Source organism: Canis lupus, chromosome X (assembly GCF_003254725.2).
Source record: "Canis lupus dingo isolate Sandy chromosome X, ASM325472v2, whole genome shotgun sequence".
NCBI lineage: Eukaryota > Metazoa > Chordata > Mammalia > Carnivora > Canidae > Canis > Canis lupus.
In genome coordinates this window covers 105,551,267-105,568,675 of record NC_064281.1, presented here as the reverse complement: position 1 = coordinate 105,568,675, position 17,409 = coordinate 105,551,267, and the positions used below count along the sequence as shown (strand labels likewise).

The 17,409-nt window shown below is 37.6% G+C and overlaps 1 protein-coding gene and 1 pseudogene across 5 annotated transcripts in view; both read right to left on the bottom strand.

Moving 5' to 3' along the window:
• The window catches only part of PHF6 (PHD finger protein 6), a 50,967-nt gene that overhangs the window by 6,668 nt on the left and 26,890 nt on the right, over positions 1–17,409 (bottom strand). For 2 of the 5 annotated variants that reach the window (XM_025431188.3, XM_025431191.3), the window contains 4 exons: positions 11,000–11,169; positions 10,699–10,842; positions 8,450–8,554; positions 5,738–5,871 (listed from right to left, as the gene is read on the bottom strand). In XM_025431188.3, coding sequence (XP_025286973.1) covers positions 5,738–5,871; positions 8,450–8,554; positions 10,699–10,842; positions 11,000–11,169 — 553 coding nt within the window. Of the gene's footprint in view, positions 1–3,495; positions 3,633–5,737; positions 5,872–8,449; positions 8,555–10,698; positions 10,843–10,999; positions 11,170–17,409 lie in introns of those variants that run through there. The other 3 variants (XM_035712382.2, XM_049107790.1, XM_049107789.1) reach the window with 2 other exon arrangements.
• Positions 10,116–10,242, bottom strand: LOC112649547 (small nucleolar RNA U3; annotated as a pseudogene).

Genomic DNA, 17,409 nt, shown 5'->3' with positions numbered 1-17,409 from the left:
AAAAAAATAAAAATAAAAATTGGGACATCTGGGTGGCTTAGCAGGTGAGCAGCTGCTTTTGGCTCAGGGCGTGATCCTGGAGTCCCAGGATCGAGTCCCACATCAGGCTCCCCACATGGAGCCTGCTTCTCTCTCTGCCTATGTCTCTGCCTCTCTCTGTGTGTCTCTTATAAATAAGTAAAATCTTTAAAAATAAATAGGGACGCCTGGGTGGCTCAGTGGTTTAAGCGCTTGCCTTTGGTCCAAGGGCATGATCCTGGGGTTCCGGGATCGAGTCTCACATCGGGCTCCCTACGTGGGGCCTGCTTCTCCCTCTGCCTGTGTCTCTGCCTCTCTCTCTCTGTCTCATGAATAAATAAAACCTTTAAAAAATAAAAATAAATAAATAAAAATTTAAAAAGGAACTGTTGGGGATCCCTGGGTGGCTCAGTGGTTTAGCACCTGCCTTTGGCCCAGGGCGTGATCCTGGAGTCCCGGGATCAAGTCCCGTGTCGGGTTCCCGGTATGGAACCTGCTTCTCCCTGTGCCTGTGTTTTTGCCTCTCTCTCTCTCTCTATGTCTATCATGAATAAATCAATAAAAAAAATCTTTAAAAAAAAGGAACTGTTTAAACTGATAGACCCATACAATGGAATACTATGCAACCATTAAAATGGTGATGTTAAACTGTTTAATGTCACAGAAAAATATGTTTCAGATATAGCAAGTAGAAAACAGATTATAAAAGGTGTATATAAGAAAATCTTTTTATGAATACGTGCATACACAGAAACACTTAAATGTCTAGAAAATATTCTGAAAGATTTAAAATTCTGTTTGCTGGTAAAATTAAAGTTCACATCAAACCTTCCACCCCTTATCTCTATTTTCCTTTTTTTCCCTAAGTGAAAATGGATAACTATTACAATATCTAGATAGAGCTGAAATTTAGATATAGTAATTTTCCACAGATCTGATTTTAGATGTTTAACATGGGCCTGTTAGTTTAAGTATTAATGCTGCTTTAAATAATGTATTGCTTACAAAAATATTCAACCACTGAACTATGTAAATACAGAATTGCTTCTCTTCCTTCCCCATGCAATGAGGTAACTGTTACCTCAAAAATTTATGTATAGACACATATCTTGTACACGTATGTGCACATGTGATGTTTATAAGCCAAAATAGATCATACAACTTGTTTTCACCTTAATCATAGAAATACCTCTGTGACTCTCCACATATTATCTACTTCGATCTTTAATTGCTGCATAGTATTCCACTAAACACAGCTACTAAAACTTAAAAGTCTCTTGATAGACATTCTGTTTTGGGCTCAATTTATGCTATTGTGGGTAAAAGGCTAATAAAATTCTTTTCCCGTTTCATCTTTAGTTAATTCTAGTTATTCTCCTGGCAACCGAGTAAAAAGTGGCATGGTGAATCTACTTCTTTACTAAGCTGCTACCCCTCAACCCCTGTTTGTAGACTGTAGCTAGATTGGGAGAATTATATTCTGATGAGCCCTATCTCTGGTCCTGTGCAGTATAACCTGAAAATGACCTATGCCTATGTAATTATACTGTGATAGGTGCTGGCTCCGATGGGGTAGGAGGCATCTAAGGCAAGGATTCACCCACTGTGAATCCAAGCTTACTGGGCCTGAGCTGTACTGCTAATACTGACCACTGCAGGGACTCCCTTGGAGTATCAGATGTTGCCTTGCTGGCCAGCTGCGGTTCCTGTCTGTATCCCTGAGTAGACTGATGCCATCTGTGCTAATCTCATCAATCTGAAGTACAGGGGAGTAAAAAAAATGCCCCAGAGGGTCCCGCAGCTATCATTAACGGTACAGTGGAACTTTTTGCACATACATCTTTGTGCTGTTTTCTGTTCACTTCCGTGGCAGAAATCCCTACAAAGCAGACTACTAGCAAAATATACACATTATCTTGTTAAAGATTGTGGTCTCCATTGCTAAATTGCTCTCCTAAATTGTACCAAGTTACAGTCTCAGTATCAAATGCGAATGCCCAGGTCTCCAGAACCTAGCTGATATGTGAATCCTACTAACCTGTGCCCATCAGATACGCACGATCTTGTTTTAATTTGCATTTCCTTCATTACTAATAAGGATGAATGGCTTTTCACATGCTTATAACACATGGCTAGTTCTCCTATAAATTGCTTTCATGTCTTTGGCCATTTTTTTTTCTAAACTGGGCTGTTTTTCTTAAGGATTTGGAGTCCTCTTTAGCCTTTACTGTAGTCAAAAATTCTGAGTTTCCTATCATGCTTAGAAAGGTCATCTGTACTCAACAGATCCTAGAAAATTTCTCATACATTTTGTTTTACTTAGGATTAGATTTTTTTAACCCATCGAGAATGTATTCTGGGGTCTGAGGCAAGGATTCAAATTGTTTTCTAAATGGAAAGCCAACTGTATAAGGATCAGGTATTGAATAATCCCTCCTGTCTCCACAGATCTAGTACCACCGAAATTACCCAACAAAGATATTTCCTATGATCTGTTACTGTGCCAGTACCAGTTTGAATTACTAGGTGACTGGTTTCAATATCTATAGGGGATCTCTCCTCTTGATCTCATTAAAATTGTTCTTGGCTGCACGTGATAAAGACTAGTTGACTGCCCTAGTACCTATTTTTCCCTTCTTCCCTTCGTAGCACTGAACCAGATTTGGGTAGCAACGTGCCCACCAGGGGTGGATTTCCCAGCCCCGCTTGGATGGGTGACTAAATTCTTGCTAATGAGATGCTGAGCAGAAGTATGTGTGGAACTTCCAGGAATGTGGGTTAAAAACCTATCAGCTGGAAGAACAGCTCCTTTGCATCCCACTTCCCTTTGCTCCCACTTCCTCCTACTGCCTATGGAAGGATGCCCCAAGGATGAGAGAACAGAGAGATGGTAATAGAGGTCCCTGATGAAACAGAAAAGAGCCTAACACATCTGGGCTGCTGTCCTAGGAACATCTTTTAGGGGAAAAACAAATTTCTATCTTGTTTAAGCTTGCAGTTCTTCTCTGGTGCATAAGTTAACTTAACCATTGCTGGTAGAAAATAATATCCCATTCACTCTTCTGGATAAAAACCATCAGAATTTTGTATTTCATTAAAACTATGTTCCATGCATAGATTAATTTGAGGAGAATGGGTATCTTTCAGTGTTGTGTCTTTTCATCAAGGAACATAATATATTTTACTATCCATTTGGGTCCTGTGTAAAACAGTTTTTTTTTTAAAGGTTCAACTAAAAATAAATTAAAAAAATAAAAAGGTTCAACTTTGGTGTGTGTATGTGTGTAGGGAAGGGGTGGAGGGTGATGTTTTTCCTTTCCATTGTCTAACTAGTTATTACTGGAATTGTTTTTAAAACTTCATCTAAAAAAAATAAAACTTCATCTCATATTCAGCAACCTTACTGAGCTCCTATTAATTTTAGTTAATGGAGTTGGCTCCTTTGGATTTTCCTGGTAGACAATGACATCAATAACAAATATTGACAATTTTATTTTGCTTCTTCATGGTATTTATTACACATTTTTCTTCCTTTTCTTGTTGCACCGGCTTAACCCTCCAGAAGAACGCGGAAACGTAACATTCATAGTTGGCACCTTGTCTTGTTCCTGGATCTGAATGAAAGTGTATTGGTACAGTGGTTCTCAATTATGGATGAACATGAGAATAACTTGGGGATCATCAAAAACATGGTTTGGGCATCAACCCACTGAATTCAAAATCTGAGGGTGGGGCCCAGGCATGAGCATTTTTAAAGAGGGTGCGATCCACCCTCAGATGGTTCTGAGGCTCAGCCCTGGTTAAGAACCACTGTCCCTTTTCTTTAACACTAAATAAAGCTCTTTGGCTGTTGTCCTATCATAAATGCTCTGTTAGGACTCCTGCTTCCCAAAGGCACTCTTGGTACCGCACTTTAAAATTCAGAAATGGATGTTGAATGCTATCAAATGCCTTTTCACCATCCACCAGGAAGGTGATAGGATTTTCCTTTCTCTATTAATTACAATGGATCACATTAATATATTTCCTAATTTTGAATGGTCTTTAAATTGTTAGAAGACAGCATTGGATTTGATTTTCTAACATTTTATTTAGGACTTTGGTATAAAAGTTAAGAGTGGTCTATAGTTGGGACGCCTGGGTGGCTCAGTGGTTAAGTGTCTGCCTTGGGCTCAGGAACACTGCAGTTCCAGGAGAGAGTCCCACATGGGGCTCCCAGCAGGGAGCCTGCTTCTCCCTCTGCCCAGCAGGGAGCCTGCTTCTCCCACTGCCTCTTTCTGTATCTCTAATGAACAGATAAATAAAATCTGTTAAAAAAAAGAAAAAAGACTAGTCTATAGTTTTCTTATTTTTGTCTTAAATGTGATCTTTGTCAGGTTTGGTGTCACAATTATATAAAATTTTAGAGAATGAACCAAGTTTTTCATCTTTTGCTATGTGCTGGACCTCTTTATTTTTTTAAAATATTTTATTTATTTATTCATGAGAAACAGAGAGAGAGAGAGAGAGGCAGAGACACAGGCAGAGGGAGAAGCAGGAGCCTGATGCAGGACTCGATCCCAGGACTCCAGGACCACGCCCTGGGCCAAAGGCAGGCACCAAACCGCTGAGCCAACCCAGGGATCCCCTGAACCTCTTTAAATAGTATTAGAATTCTCTTTTCCTTAAAAGCTTGATAGAACTCACTTGAAAAACATCTCTGCCTTTATTATTAAACAAAGTTTGGCAAATTCTATAATACAGCGTTAGCACCTCATCCAGTCACCCAAATACATGGTGACCGATATATGAACTGCTTTGTATACAGAATGGAAGAGTGTTTACTCTTTGGTTTATTGCATCCTGGGAATGTAAGGAAGTGCTTTACAACTTGCAAAGGCAAGTTGAGAAATCCACGGATCCTCACCAACTTATTCTCCGTTCAATTAAACAAATGGAACCATTATAGATGTGCACTGATACAGAAGACCCGGAAAACAGATGGTAAAACGTAATCCCAAATCTTCAAACCTTATGCTTTCATCATTCTTCCAAGAATGTCTTTGGCCTTCTATCTTCACAAATATGTCCTGTTCTAAGCTACCACAAATCCTTACCTGGACCCTGAGTAGCAGCCTCCTAACTCACCTTCCTTTTGGCAGCCTTACTTCTGTCCTGCCTTTCGGTCTTGCCCATGCTGTTCCTTCTGCCTAGAACCCTGTCCCAACGCCCACCTGGATCTTCGGCCTTCATAGCTCAGCTCAAAGTCTATTTCCTTGAGTCAATTCCTCAGCACTCTCCCAGTACGGACTAAGTCAGATCTTCTGGGTTACAAGCTCTCATAGTGCTGTCAGGTATCCTTCCTAGCACTTAATTAGATTGTAAATGTAGACTTGTTCATGTGGCCATTGAATTCATCTGTCTATCCTACTCGACTATAGGCTTCATCAGGACATAGTCTGTGCCTGTACTGATGGCTCTTACATGCCCAGCTCCTGCTCTTAGCATAATACCTGGCACTCAGGAAGTGTGATACCTACTGTCTGAATGAGGGCAAATCCAGGTATGTGTAGCCAGAGGGAAATGTCAATCGTAGCACTTGTTTCTTTATATACAGAGTCCTAAGTATTTTACACTTGGCTCAATACCACCTAGGAATAGTGACCAAGTAAACTCATGCCACCCATTTGAGGGTACTTACTGACAAGTTTAGGAAAATGGACAGTGGTTGTTCTCTTACTTGTAAATTCCTCGTGACATATTTTCAATGTATTTAGCTTTGTCTTGTACTCCACAGTGGTAATGGTAAGTCTTAACACAGGCTTTTATTTCACATCCAATAGTAGCACCGGGCTGACTGCAAAGTGTACATTTCTGTTTGAGGGAAGAGAAAAAATAATCATAAGCACTATTTCAAAGTTTTGCAACCTTATTTATTCTATTTTAACCAGACTTCAGCCAAACATTCTAGTTTACAAAGAAAATGGCCAGTTTTCCACAGCAAAAAAAGAGTACGCTGAACTTACTGTTTCGCATACCTGTTAAATTGTGCTGCAATTTTAACCATACTTTGACAGGCTTCCTGATATTAAGTCACTCCCTGAAATTTCCATTATTTACCTATAGTACCCCTCAAAGATTTGACATCTAAACATTAAATAAGACACTCCTCAAAAGTGCCAAACACACAAAAAAATCTATCTTTTAGTGGTTGGCTTCTTCTCCTCCCTGGGACCAGTTCCTTTCCTATTATGACTAGAATAAAGAACAAGAAGCCGGGAAAGCAATCTCCCATCAAGAGGGATTGCTACCAAGTAGGTAAAAGGGCAGAGGAAAGCTAAAGGGCCTGAAATCTTTTCAAGATATCACAACTTGGCCTAGATCAGGCTTGCCTTAAGAATGTTCTGATATTAAAAGGTGGTTGTTGACAAAAGGGTTTCATAGTCATGTAAGTTTAAGGAATGCTAGTTTTAGATTGCTTGATTGCAGAACTTCTCACAGCCTTTCTGCAAGAAGGACGACATGGTAAATAGTTCCCAAATTATTGAACTCCCGATGCCCTTATATTTTTGGAGGGGTGTGGGAGCACCTTGATGGACTAACTTCCTTTGGAGCAGACTTGGGAAAATGCTAGGTAGGTCTTTACATGAAAATTCAACTGTGCAGAGGTAAATAAGTTGACCAGGAGAACTGAATTGTTATCCTAGTCACGTATGTGGACTTCAGCCGTACGACACAACAACACTGCTTGATATGGTATGTTGAAGAGATTTTTCTCTCACATATTTTTTAAGTAATATACATTCTGATTTAAAGGAGTTTCATTTTGAAGAGAGTAATTAAAGTATCAAAACTGAACTGGATTTAAATGGAACAGATAACATCAACAATCTTCACACCTTCAAAAATGCAGTTCCACAAAGAAAGAGTCATCTCTAATGGATTCAGATAAAGCTCACCAAAGTCTGAAACCACTAGATGAAAGACTGAAGGGGAACTTCACAACTGAGGGGCGGGGGGATTAGACTCACCACCTGAATCCAAGGATCAGACATTATGACAAGTCTGATGTGACAAAATATGGATGATATAGTCCCACCTGTGAAGTATTCTTACCCCCAAAAATCTTGAAACTGAATCTAATCAAGCCTTTACATCTAACTTCCACTTTAAAAGAAAATCTGGCGGATAGAGGGACAAGTTAAATGGCATCATGAATAAGCAAACAGACAGATAAAACATATGAGATATTCTACAGGACAATTAATTCATTTTCTTCAACAAGTCAATGGCATACGACAAAACAAAAACAGAAACAACAAAGACAAGAAGGGGGGGGAGTGCCCTAGGTTACATCAAGGATATAGAACAACCAAATGCAATGTGTGATCCTCCTTTGGATTCTGATTCACACAAATCAACTTTAAAAAGATACCTTTGAAACAATTGGGGAAATACAAATACAAACTGGGTATTAAATGACACTGAGAACTCATTGTTAATTTATAAGATGTAATGACATAGTGGTTAGGTAAGAAAATGTCCAACTTTTAAGAGATACATACTGAAATATGTAGAGGTGAAATGATATGAAGTCTCAGCTCTGCTTTAAAACACTTCAAGCAACAAGAATAAAAGGCATAGATGAAGCGAGTGCCGCAAATTCTTGATAACTGATGGGTCAAGGTGATGGACAGACGTGTGTTACTAGTCTTTCTAATTTTGAGATGTTTGAAAATTTTCACAAAAAATTTTTAAATTCAAGTCATCTCTAGAGACAATTGCGGTCTTAAAGAAAAGATTTTGCATTCCATTGACATTTTATAATATTCATCAACTGTAAAGGAGTAAGTGATCAATAAAGATGCCAATATTTCTTAAAGCTATTTATTAGTAATTCAGTATGTTTAAAAACATGAGATTTAGGCACATTTTATAAAGAAAACTTAAAGCTATGATAAACATTTTAAGAGACATAACTGTGTATGTGAACTTTAACTAAACAGAAGGCTCTGAAAAAAAATCTTTTCCTTTTATTTGAAAAAAAAAAAAGAAAAGAATGAATAACAACATGGGGAAGTTCCCGATGCTCTAGTAGGGTTATGAAATTGTTCTTTAAGCAAACTTAAATAATATAACATTTTAAACTTAGTAATAAGGTGTGTCACATTCACATCTTCGTTTATTTTATTAAAAGACCCTCAAATATCCTGAAATATAATCTCAGTGTAATTCTCTTAAGTAATGAAGTTACATAGAAAGAGGAATAAGTTCCAGAAACATCAGCATCCTTTATTATATTACAAATAAGTCAAATATATACTTGCTTTAACATATGAACTACTTTATATATTAAATGCTTTGATGACTGGATAAATTTGAGATGTGTTCTAAATTTAAAGCAGAAAGTCAGAAGAGTTACGTTGCATAGCATAAATATAAAACCACAGACCATTCTTTTTCCTCGCTTAATCTCCTGAAGTACAGTTTTAATATCAAAATCTCCAAATTCTGCTCTTGATGTTGTTGTGAGCTGGACTGTGCCAGAAGAAAATAACTAGAAAAGAAAAATATAGGAACATTTAATGTTCAGAAACCTTGTGAGAAAAGGATTAAACAACAGAATAACAAATATGTTCTATTACTTCAATATCCTGAGAAAGAGAACTTTTCCTTAATAATCAAGTACCAACTCAAGTATTTTTAATACATTCATATATCTGATTAAGATATAACCCAAATTATGGACAAGAGGGGTGCAGGGTGGCTCAGTCACTTGAGCGTCCGGCTCTTGGTTTCAGCTCAGGTCATTATCTCTGGGTCATGAGATTGAGGCCCACGTCAGGCTCCATGCTCGGTAGAGAAGTCTGCATCTCTCCCTCCTCCTCTGCCTGTCCATGCACAGGGGTTCTCTCTTTCTCCCCCCCTCCTCAAATAAATAAATAAATCTTTAATTTTTAAAAAAAAGGACAATAAAACAAAACTAATGTTGCCAGTGTGGAGCTAAGATTAATTTTTTTAAAGATTTTATTTATTTATTCATGAGAGACAGAGACCGAGGCAGAGACATAGGCAGAGGGAGAAGCAGGCTCCTCAGAGGGAGTCCAATACGGGACTCGATCCTGGAACCCTGGGATCACGCCCTGAGCCAAAGACAGACACTCAACCATTGAGCCACCCAGGTGTCCCAAGATTAAATATTTCATTCAACAATGAAGATTTCAATAGTGTTACTTACCCTGTTATCTCCATTGTTTTACGTTTCCACAAAGTTTTAAAAAAATAAGTTTAAACTAGCTAATTTCAACCATAGACGCAGATCAGAATTACCTGCAGATTTTTCTTTTAAGATTTTATTTATTTATTCATGAGACACAGAGAGAGAGAGAGAGAGAGAGAGAGAGAGGCAGGCAGAGACACAGGCAGAGGGAGAAGCAGGCCCCACGCAGGGAGCCCGACGTGGGACTTGATCCCGGGACTCCAGGATCACACCCTGGGCCAAAGGCAGGCATTTAACCGCTGAGCCACCCAGGGACCCCCTGGATTTTTTTTTTAACTAGACATGTGGGATCTATTCCAAGGATGTATATTTCAGAAAAAGCTCCCCAGGCAAATCTGATACCAATCTCTGGTCAAGAACCTCAAATAAAAAAAAATCTATCATTTTTAAAACTTAATCATAAATAGAATGAATTCAATACAATCCAATTAAAAAATGTTTATGTTTCCTATATGTCAGATGTGGATCTAATGATGCAAAGATAAAGCCCAGTTCTTCTCTTCAAGGAATGAAGAGTCTGTTAAGGGAGAGGCTCATAAACGAGTAACTGCCGTACATTGTGTGAAGGATAATGATACAGACATGCACGAGGTTATAGTGGAGGCTGAACATGTATCTTCCATGACTAGTTTATAAAGCTGAAATTTTTACAGTTATGAAATAGTTAACTATCACTTATCTGGAATATGGTAACTATAATTAGGATTACTTTAAATCCTACTAAATCAGGGCACCTGAGTGGCTCAATTGGTTAAGCATCTACCTTCGGCTCAGGTCATAATCCCGAGGTCCTGGGATCAAGCCCGAGTATGTAAGCCCTGCATACGTAGGACTCCCCGCTCAGTGGGGAGGCTGCTTCTCTCTCTCCCTCTCACCCTTCCCCTGCTTGTGCTCACTCTCTCTCTCTCTCAAATAAATAAATAAAAATAACAAACTATAGAAATGATCCCTGAAAGTATAGTCTTGGGATTAAAGGGGAAAGGAGAGAAAATGAGTGGGAGAAACCAGAGAGGGTGACAGAACATGAGAAACTCCTAACTCTGGGAAACGAACAAGGGGTGGTGGAAGGGGAGGTGGGTGGAGAAGGGGAGGGAGTGACTGGATGATGGGCACTGAGAGGGGCACTTGACGGGATGAGCACTGGGTATTACACTATATGTTGGCAAATAAAACTCCAATAAAAAAATACAAAAAAAAATTTTTAATTCTAGTTAAAAATAAATAATCTTTAAAAAATCCTACTAAATCAAAAGCTGTATTTTTAAAACTCTAAAGTCTGTAAAGATTTGGAACTATAGGATATGCTATTCATAATTCTACACCACTAATGTTGGGGAGAAAAGTACCCTATTTGGTACCAGCTAAGTGCCTTAAAAATAAAAACCTTGGGTTTAAAAGCACATAAAAAGGACCATGCTTACCATGCACTTATAATGTGCAGCTGCCTTCTTGGCATTAAATATATGCAGTTTTCCTCTTGCTTCATTTTCTTCCTCCCCTACATGACAAAATCCACATTTAGGCCTGGTGTCACTAGGGCTGCTTCTATGTGGAGATCTATCTCTCTGCAAATGTAAAAGAGAAAAAAATAACTTAAAAATATGTTATCAGTTCCTTCAAGCTTAATTAACATTTCAAATGATGAGCTTTACCTATAAACACAGTTTAAGTGAAATATTTGTGGTGCTGCAAAAAGTAAGCATCCCACATTTTTCTACTTACATAGGAACTACTTTCCATTTCATCTGTTCCATGGGAGGATGTGGACCTGGTATCTTCCGACAGCCCTTTAAAATTAGTTTTTCGTGGCCTTCCTTTGCGACTTTTCTTTTTACTTTTAGGTGATGCAGGCTCCAGTTCATGTTCATTAAAACTTTCTTCTAAGTCAGCTGCTTAAAAATGAACAAAAGCTTTACATGGACCAATCTTAAAATGAGCATTATTACTTCATGGGTTCTTAGAATACACATTTCTCCTTAGAATGAAATCCCCACCAGAAATGAGGGGAAATGGTCTGTAGTATGCTCAACACAGCAACCTTAACATCTCATATAAATGCAACAAAAATCAAATACAAAAAAATAGTTTTATTATAATCATTCTAACAGTAATTATTTCTTCTGAATTTAAAATTCTATGAAAACAAGTTTTGGGATCTTGACTGTGCTCTAAGCCTGTAAACATTTTCAAACTCTAATAAGTCCATTTTTAGAATGAGCTCTTATATATTTTTTTACCATAGGTTTCAAAGAGTTTTCCCTCACATTGTTGGTGAAATCAGAACACTTAGCTAGAAAATAAACTTACTATAACTTGGAAAATTAAATGAAAATAAAATAAGTATATCTGGGCTGTCCAGTATAGCAGCCATGAGCAAAAGGGTAGCTTTTTACGATTTTAGTCACTTATAATTAAATAAAACCAAACCTCAGTTTCTCACAGTAACCACATTTCAAGTGCTTATTAATCAGTCACATGTTGGAAGTTGCATCTGTACTGAATATCACAGATATAGAATGTTTCTCTCATCACAAAAAATTTCTATCGGACAGCACTGTTCTAAGATAGCTTTTTAAACTATCATGAAACTCAAATGATCATATCCAACAAGGAAGTCATTCATAAGTGAACGAATCACTGATCAAGTAATTAAAACAAATGTTAAATATAAAAGGAATCTCTACTATGATGGTAAAAAAGCTATGTTGCAAGTTAGTTGTATACTTTAATGGATTAAAGTGTTAAAATGTATGTAGAAATTTTAGAACTGCATTTCCTAGCAATTTGAAAAGAATTTCTACCATTAATGGAAGGGTGTTCCATTCAGCTATTCACTACAAACATTTTCTTTACTGAGGGCCCACTGTACATAAGACAATGTATTTAATGTAAAAGGGAATAAAAATAAAATGTTCACTTGTCTTTTAGCGTCAAACTAGAGAAAGTTTTAGGCACAGCACTAATGCCTTCATTGTTTTTTTGTTTTGTTTTGTTTTGTTTTAAATTTTTTTTTTAATTTTTATTTATTTATGATAGTCACACACAGAGAGAGAGAGAGAAAGGCAGAGACATAGGCAGAGGGAGAAGCAGGCTCCATGCACCGGGAGCCCGACGTGGGATTCGATCCCGGGTCTCCAGGATCGCGCCCTGGGCCAAAGGCAGGCGCTAAACCGCTGCGCCACCCAGGGATCCCCCTTCATTGTTTTTTAAATAAAAAACAATCCCAGGGACTAATTTCACTCCCAGGGACTAATTTCTCAATGAGAAAGCATATCAACTTCTATTCATAGATGCCAATATGTTTCCTAATAAATACCTCAATAAAAAAATAAAAAAATAAAAATAAATAAATAAATAAATACTTCAATGGTTTTTAATTCTTTATTATTTCAGAAATAAAAACATAATCATTATGGCAAGAAAAGGGTAATTCAATTAGTATATCTGAATACATAAACTCAAGAAACTGAAAGCATTAGACTGCAAAACAGTTAATAAAAATTTATATCACTGCAACTTCACATAACCACCATAGAATTTGAGGAAGGAAAAAAGGGGAAAAGGTAGAAGTGGATAGCGTTTTGTAGGCAATGAGGCAAATTCATGTAGCTAACTCCCTGTGAAGACAGAGAAGTCAAAGATACCTTCTGGTGGGGGGAATAAGGTAACCAGGTGATGGGCATTAAGGAAGGCATGTGATGGAATAAGCACTGGGTGTTACATGCAACTGATGAATCACTGAAAGCTACCTCTGAAACTAATACTACACTCTATGTTAATTAACTGAATTAAAATAAAATTTCAAAAAATAAAAAATAAATTTTAAAAAATACCTCTTGATCTTAACATTGTAGCAAATTTCCTATCAGGACTACATCACCGACTTAAACTTCAAACTGACAATTTTTAAGACACAGAATTTCATTAGAGCTGTTAGAATTACTTGCACTTGCCCCACATTAAATTCTTTAAAATGAAAAATCCTAAGCAAATGTTTCATTCTAATACATGTTACACATGTGATATACACAATATTCTGTTAAAATCAAATAATAACCACTAACACTGTAACACTACATTCTTAAACAAACACTCTTAGAGAAATTACTTAACTGATTCCATTCCATTATCAGGCCAACATGACTAGTTTTCCACATGGCTTTTTCTTTTTTGGTCCTAAATATGGAACCATTTGATGTAAAATTTTAGGGGACTTTAATAGCAATCATAAAAGACTGACAAATTTAACTATATTAAATTTTCAAACTTACATAGCAAAAAAAGGTGCTAAAGTTAAAAGGCAAACATAAACTAGAAAAACTCTGCTGCAATTGTGAAAAAGGATCAGTATACTTATGATGGAAGCTCATAAGAGATTAAAGTCCCAACTGAAAAATGGACCAAGCATATGATCAAGAAATTCTCAGAATATAAGTAGTTAAACATACTTACAGAAAATTTGACTTGTCTAGAATCAAACTGTAAATTAAGGGATAAATCATTTTCACCTATCAAAATAGCAGACTTTACTTATAAAAAGCAACAATAACAGAATAAGAAAAGTGTTGAAATAAAAATCTAAAAGCCACCCCACAAAACTATTGAGCTACACCATGCTTCTGGATGAACAGGATTAACATCAAGATGTCAGCTCTCACTAATCTAATTAATGCAACTGTAATAAAATGGTTGATCCCACAGTTTTCTGGAAGAGTAAATATATAATACCCAAGAATATTTTTTAAAAGAATCAAAATGTACTATAAAGAAACATCAGTTAAAATCCTGGCACAGGAAGAGACCTATATCAGCAGAAGAGAAAGCAAGATTGAAAATAGACCCATAAGCATATGGGAATTCAGCGTATAACGGCAGCATTTCAAATGAGTGAGGAAAAGACACGATGGCATAACTGGCTATCTACATTTTTTAAACACTGAGATTCCTTTCCTCATACCATATGAAAAAAAAAATCTCATCATAAAATAACAAACTATAAATGTAACAGAGAAGAAAATGGAGGAAAGTATTCTTTTTAATCTTGGGTCAAGACACCTAAGAAGTCATAAAGGAAAAAATTGAGATCTGACTAAACATTAGAAACTTTTGCATGGGGGTTCCTGGGTGGCTCAGGTGGTTGGACAGCTGACTCTTATTTCAGGTCCAGTCCTGGAGTGGAGCACCAGGTGGGGCTTTGTGCTCAGCGGGAAGTCTGTTTGAGGATTCTCTCCCTTTCCCTCTCCCTCTGCCCCTCCCGAGGCTGGCCTATACTCTCTCTCTCTCTCTCTCATAAATAAATAGATCTTAAAAAAAAAAAGAAGGAAAGAAACCTCTGCATGGCACAAGGCACCATAAGCAGAGTTAGAAGACAAATGATAAACTGGGAAATCATTTGCATTTAGTGACAGAAAATTAATACCTCCATTATAGATATCACTCACCACAAATCAATTCCAAAAGGACAAGCCTCAAAAGAAAAATGCACAAAGGATAGAAACTGGCAATTCACAGAAAAAATATAAACGATTGAAAAAAAGATAAACAGAAGCCTAATTGTACCAGTTGATAAGAAAAGTAAAAATTAAATGAGATCATCAGATTTGCAAAAATTAAAGACTGATAACGTCCAGCGCAGAGGCAGGAAATACACAGCACAGTTGGAGGGAGCATAACCTGTATGTGTGTGACAGTCCTTTCCCTAATGTTAAATCCAAACTCCTTTTTAAAACTTGACCCTAGAGGGGGATGCCTGGGTGGCTCAGCGGTTGAGCATCTACCTTTGGCTCAGGGTGTGATCCCGGAGTCCAAGGATTGAGTTCCGCATTGGGCTCCCTGCATGGGCTCCCTGCACGGAGCCTGCTTTTCCCTCTGCCTATGTCTCTGCCTCTCTCTGTGTCTCATGAATAAATAAATTTTAAAAATCTTTAAAAACTTGACCCTATAGGGGCACCTGGGTGGCTCAGTGGTTGAACATCTGCCTTTGACTCAGGTCATGATACCATGGTCCTGGGATTGGGTCCTGCATTGGGCTTCCTGGGTGGGGGAGGGGAGCCTGCTTCACCCTCTGCCTATGTCTCTGCCTCTCTGCATCTCTCATGAATAAATAAAATCTTAAAAAATAAAATAAAATTTGACCCTATAGAATCACTTGTATAAATATGTAATCATATATGTACAAGGAAAATCAATGCAGTCTTATTTGTATTAGTATAACAAATAAATGTAAATGATTTTTATCTAATAGAGAAATTCTTAAACTGTGGTTCTATTTATTCTATGGGATATAACATAATGATTTAAAAGAATGAATTCGGGCAGCCCCAGTGGCTCAGCGGTTTAGCGCCTGCCTTCGGCCCGGGGCGTGATCCTGGGGTCCCGGGATCGAGTCCCACGTTGGGCTCCCTGTGTGGAGCCTGCTTCTCTCTCTGCCTCTCTCTCTGTGTGTCTCTCATGAATAAATAAATTAAAATCTTTAAAAAATAAATAAAATTAAAAAAAAATAAAAGAATGAAGTCAATCAATGGGAAAAAAAGACAAGATTACTTCAATGGAGGAAAATAAAAACAATGAGGTCAATCTGTAAACACCAATAGGAAAGGAGGTCTGTGATAAATCACAGAATAAACAAAAAGCAAGTAGCATAAGAGAGTACATACATATTCTACGATGCTACTGTAGTTAAATGTGCATAGATGCTATCTACATAGGTTTGTATGGAGGTAAACAAGGCTCTGGGAAGATGTCCACCAAACTTATTACCAGTTACTCCTAGAGAATGTGACTTCACTGTGAGGGGAGGGCTTTTAGAACTGCTTTAATTTAATATTATTGTACTATTTTAATTTTTGAAGCAATGCATAACGGACTACTTTGGCAATTAAAAGAACTCATAACATCCAGTGTGGTAAAAGAAGTAAACTTATCCACCATGGATGGGACTACAATCTAGCACAATCTTTACAGAAAGTAACATTGGGAAAAAAAAAAAGTAACATTGGCAACGTGTCTATCAGGAACCTTAAAAGACTGAACCCTCTGACCCAGTGATTGGACTTTGGGGAATTTATCCTAAAAAATAAATTGAAAATGCACATGAAAAAAACAATATGAGACTAGTCACAGTACCTTTGTCTAAATTATTCATGGTTACATGGTTACAATAGGTCCCCCCCAATTCAGAAGTGTGAAAATGTTTTAATATTAATTTTTTTCTTCTTCAAGAATAATTATAAAAGAACTCTGCATAAAAAGTAAAAAATCTTTCTTTCCACCTTCTAGTTCCACCTGCTCCACACTCCCAGCTGGTGTGCTAGCTTTCTATGCCTCCCTTCTTCCTCCCTCCCACCCTTAACTGCTTTTCTTTTCAACCTCAAGGGCTGAGAGCCTGGTTTTGAATCCTGGAACTGCCAAAGACTCTGTCCTCTTGCCTCAGAGCCACCTCACAGGGCCCATGAATGAACTGAATGAGTTAGTTTCCATAAGAACTAAATTTAGAACAGTGCCTGGCACGTGAAACACTCTCCGTACCTGTCAGCTATTATATTCCCTGTGTGTGTTTTTTAAAAGGATACACAGGGCAGCCCCGGTGGCGCAGCAGTTTAGCGCCGCCTGCAGCCCAGGGCGTGATCCTGGAGACCCTGGATCGAGTCCCACGTCAGGCTCTCTGCATGGAGCCTGCTTCTCCCTCTGCCTGTGTCTCTGCCTCTCTCTCTCTCTGTGTGTGTGTCTCTATAAATAAATAAATAAAATCTTTAAAAAAATTTTAAAAAATAAATGGATACACAAACAAATGGCATTCTAAGCATACTATTCTGCATCTTGCTCTTTTCTACTTATTTTATAAATTGGAAATATGCCAAATCTAAGAGCTAACATTTGAGCTTTTGGGATGCTGTCTGTGCCAGATATGCTATGCAGTTTATACACACAATCTCATCTGAGCCTCATGACCATCCCTGCAAGTTTGTATATATCACCACCCTAGTCCCTCATTTTAAGATAAGGAAAAGTTCAGAAAGGTTCAAGAATTTTAGCCAAGGTCACAAAGCTAGGAAGGGGCAGACCTGGGACAAATATATGCCAGTAAATTACAACTTGCTTTTAAAGTGGTAATACCCGGGGATGCCTGGGTG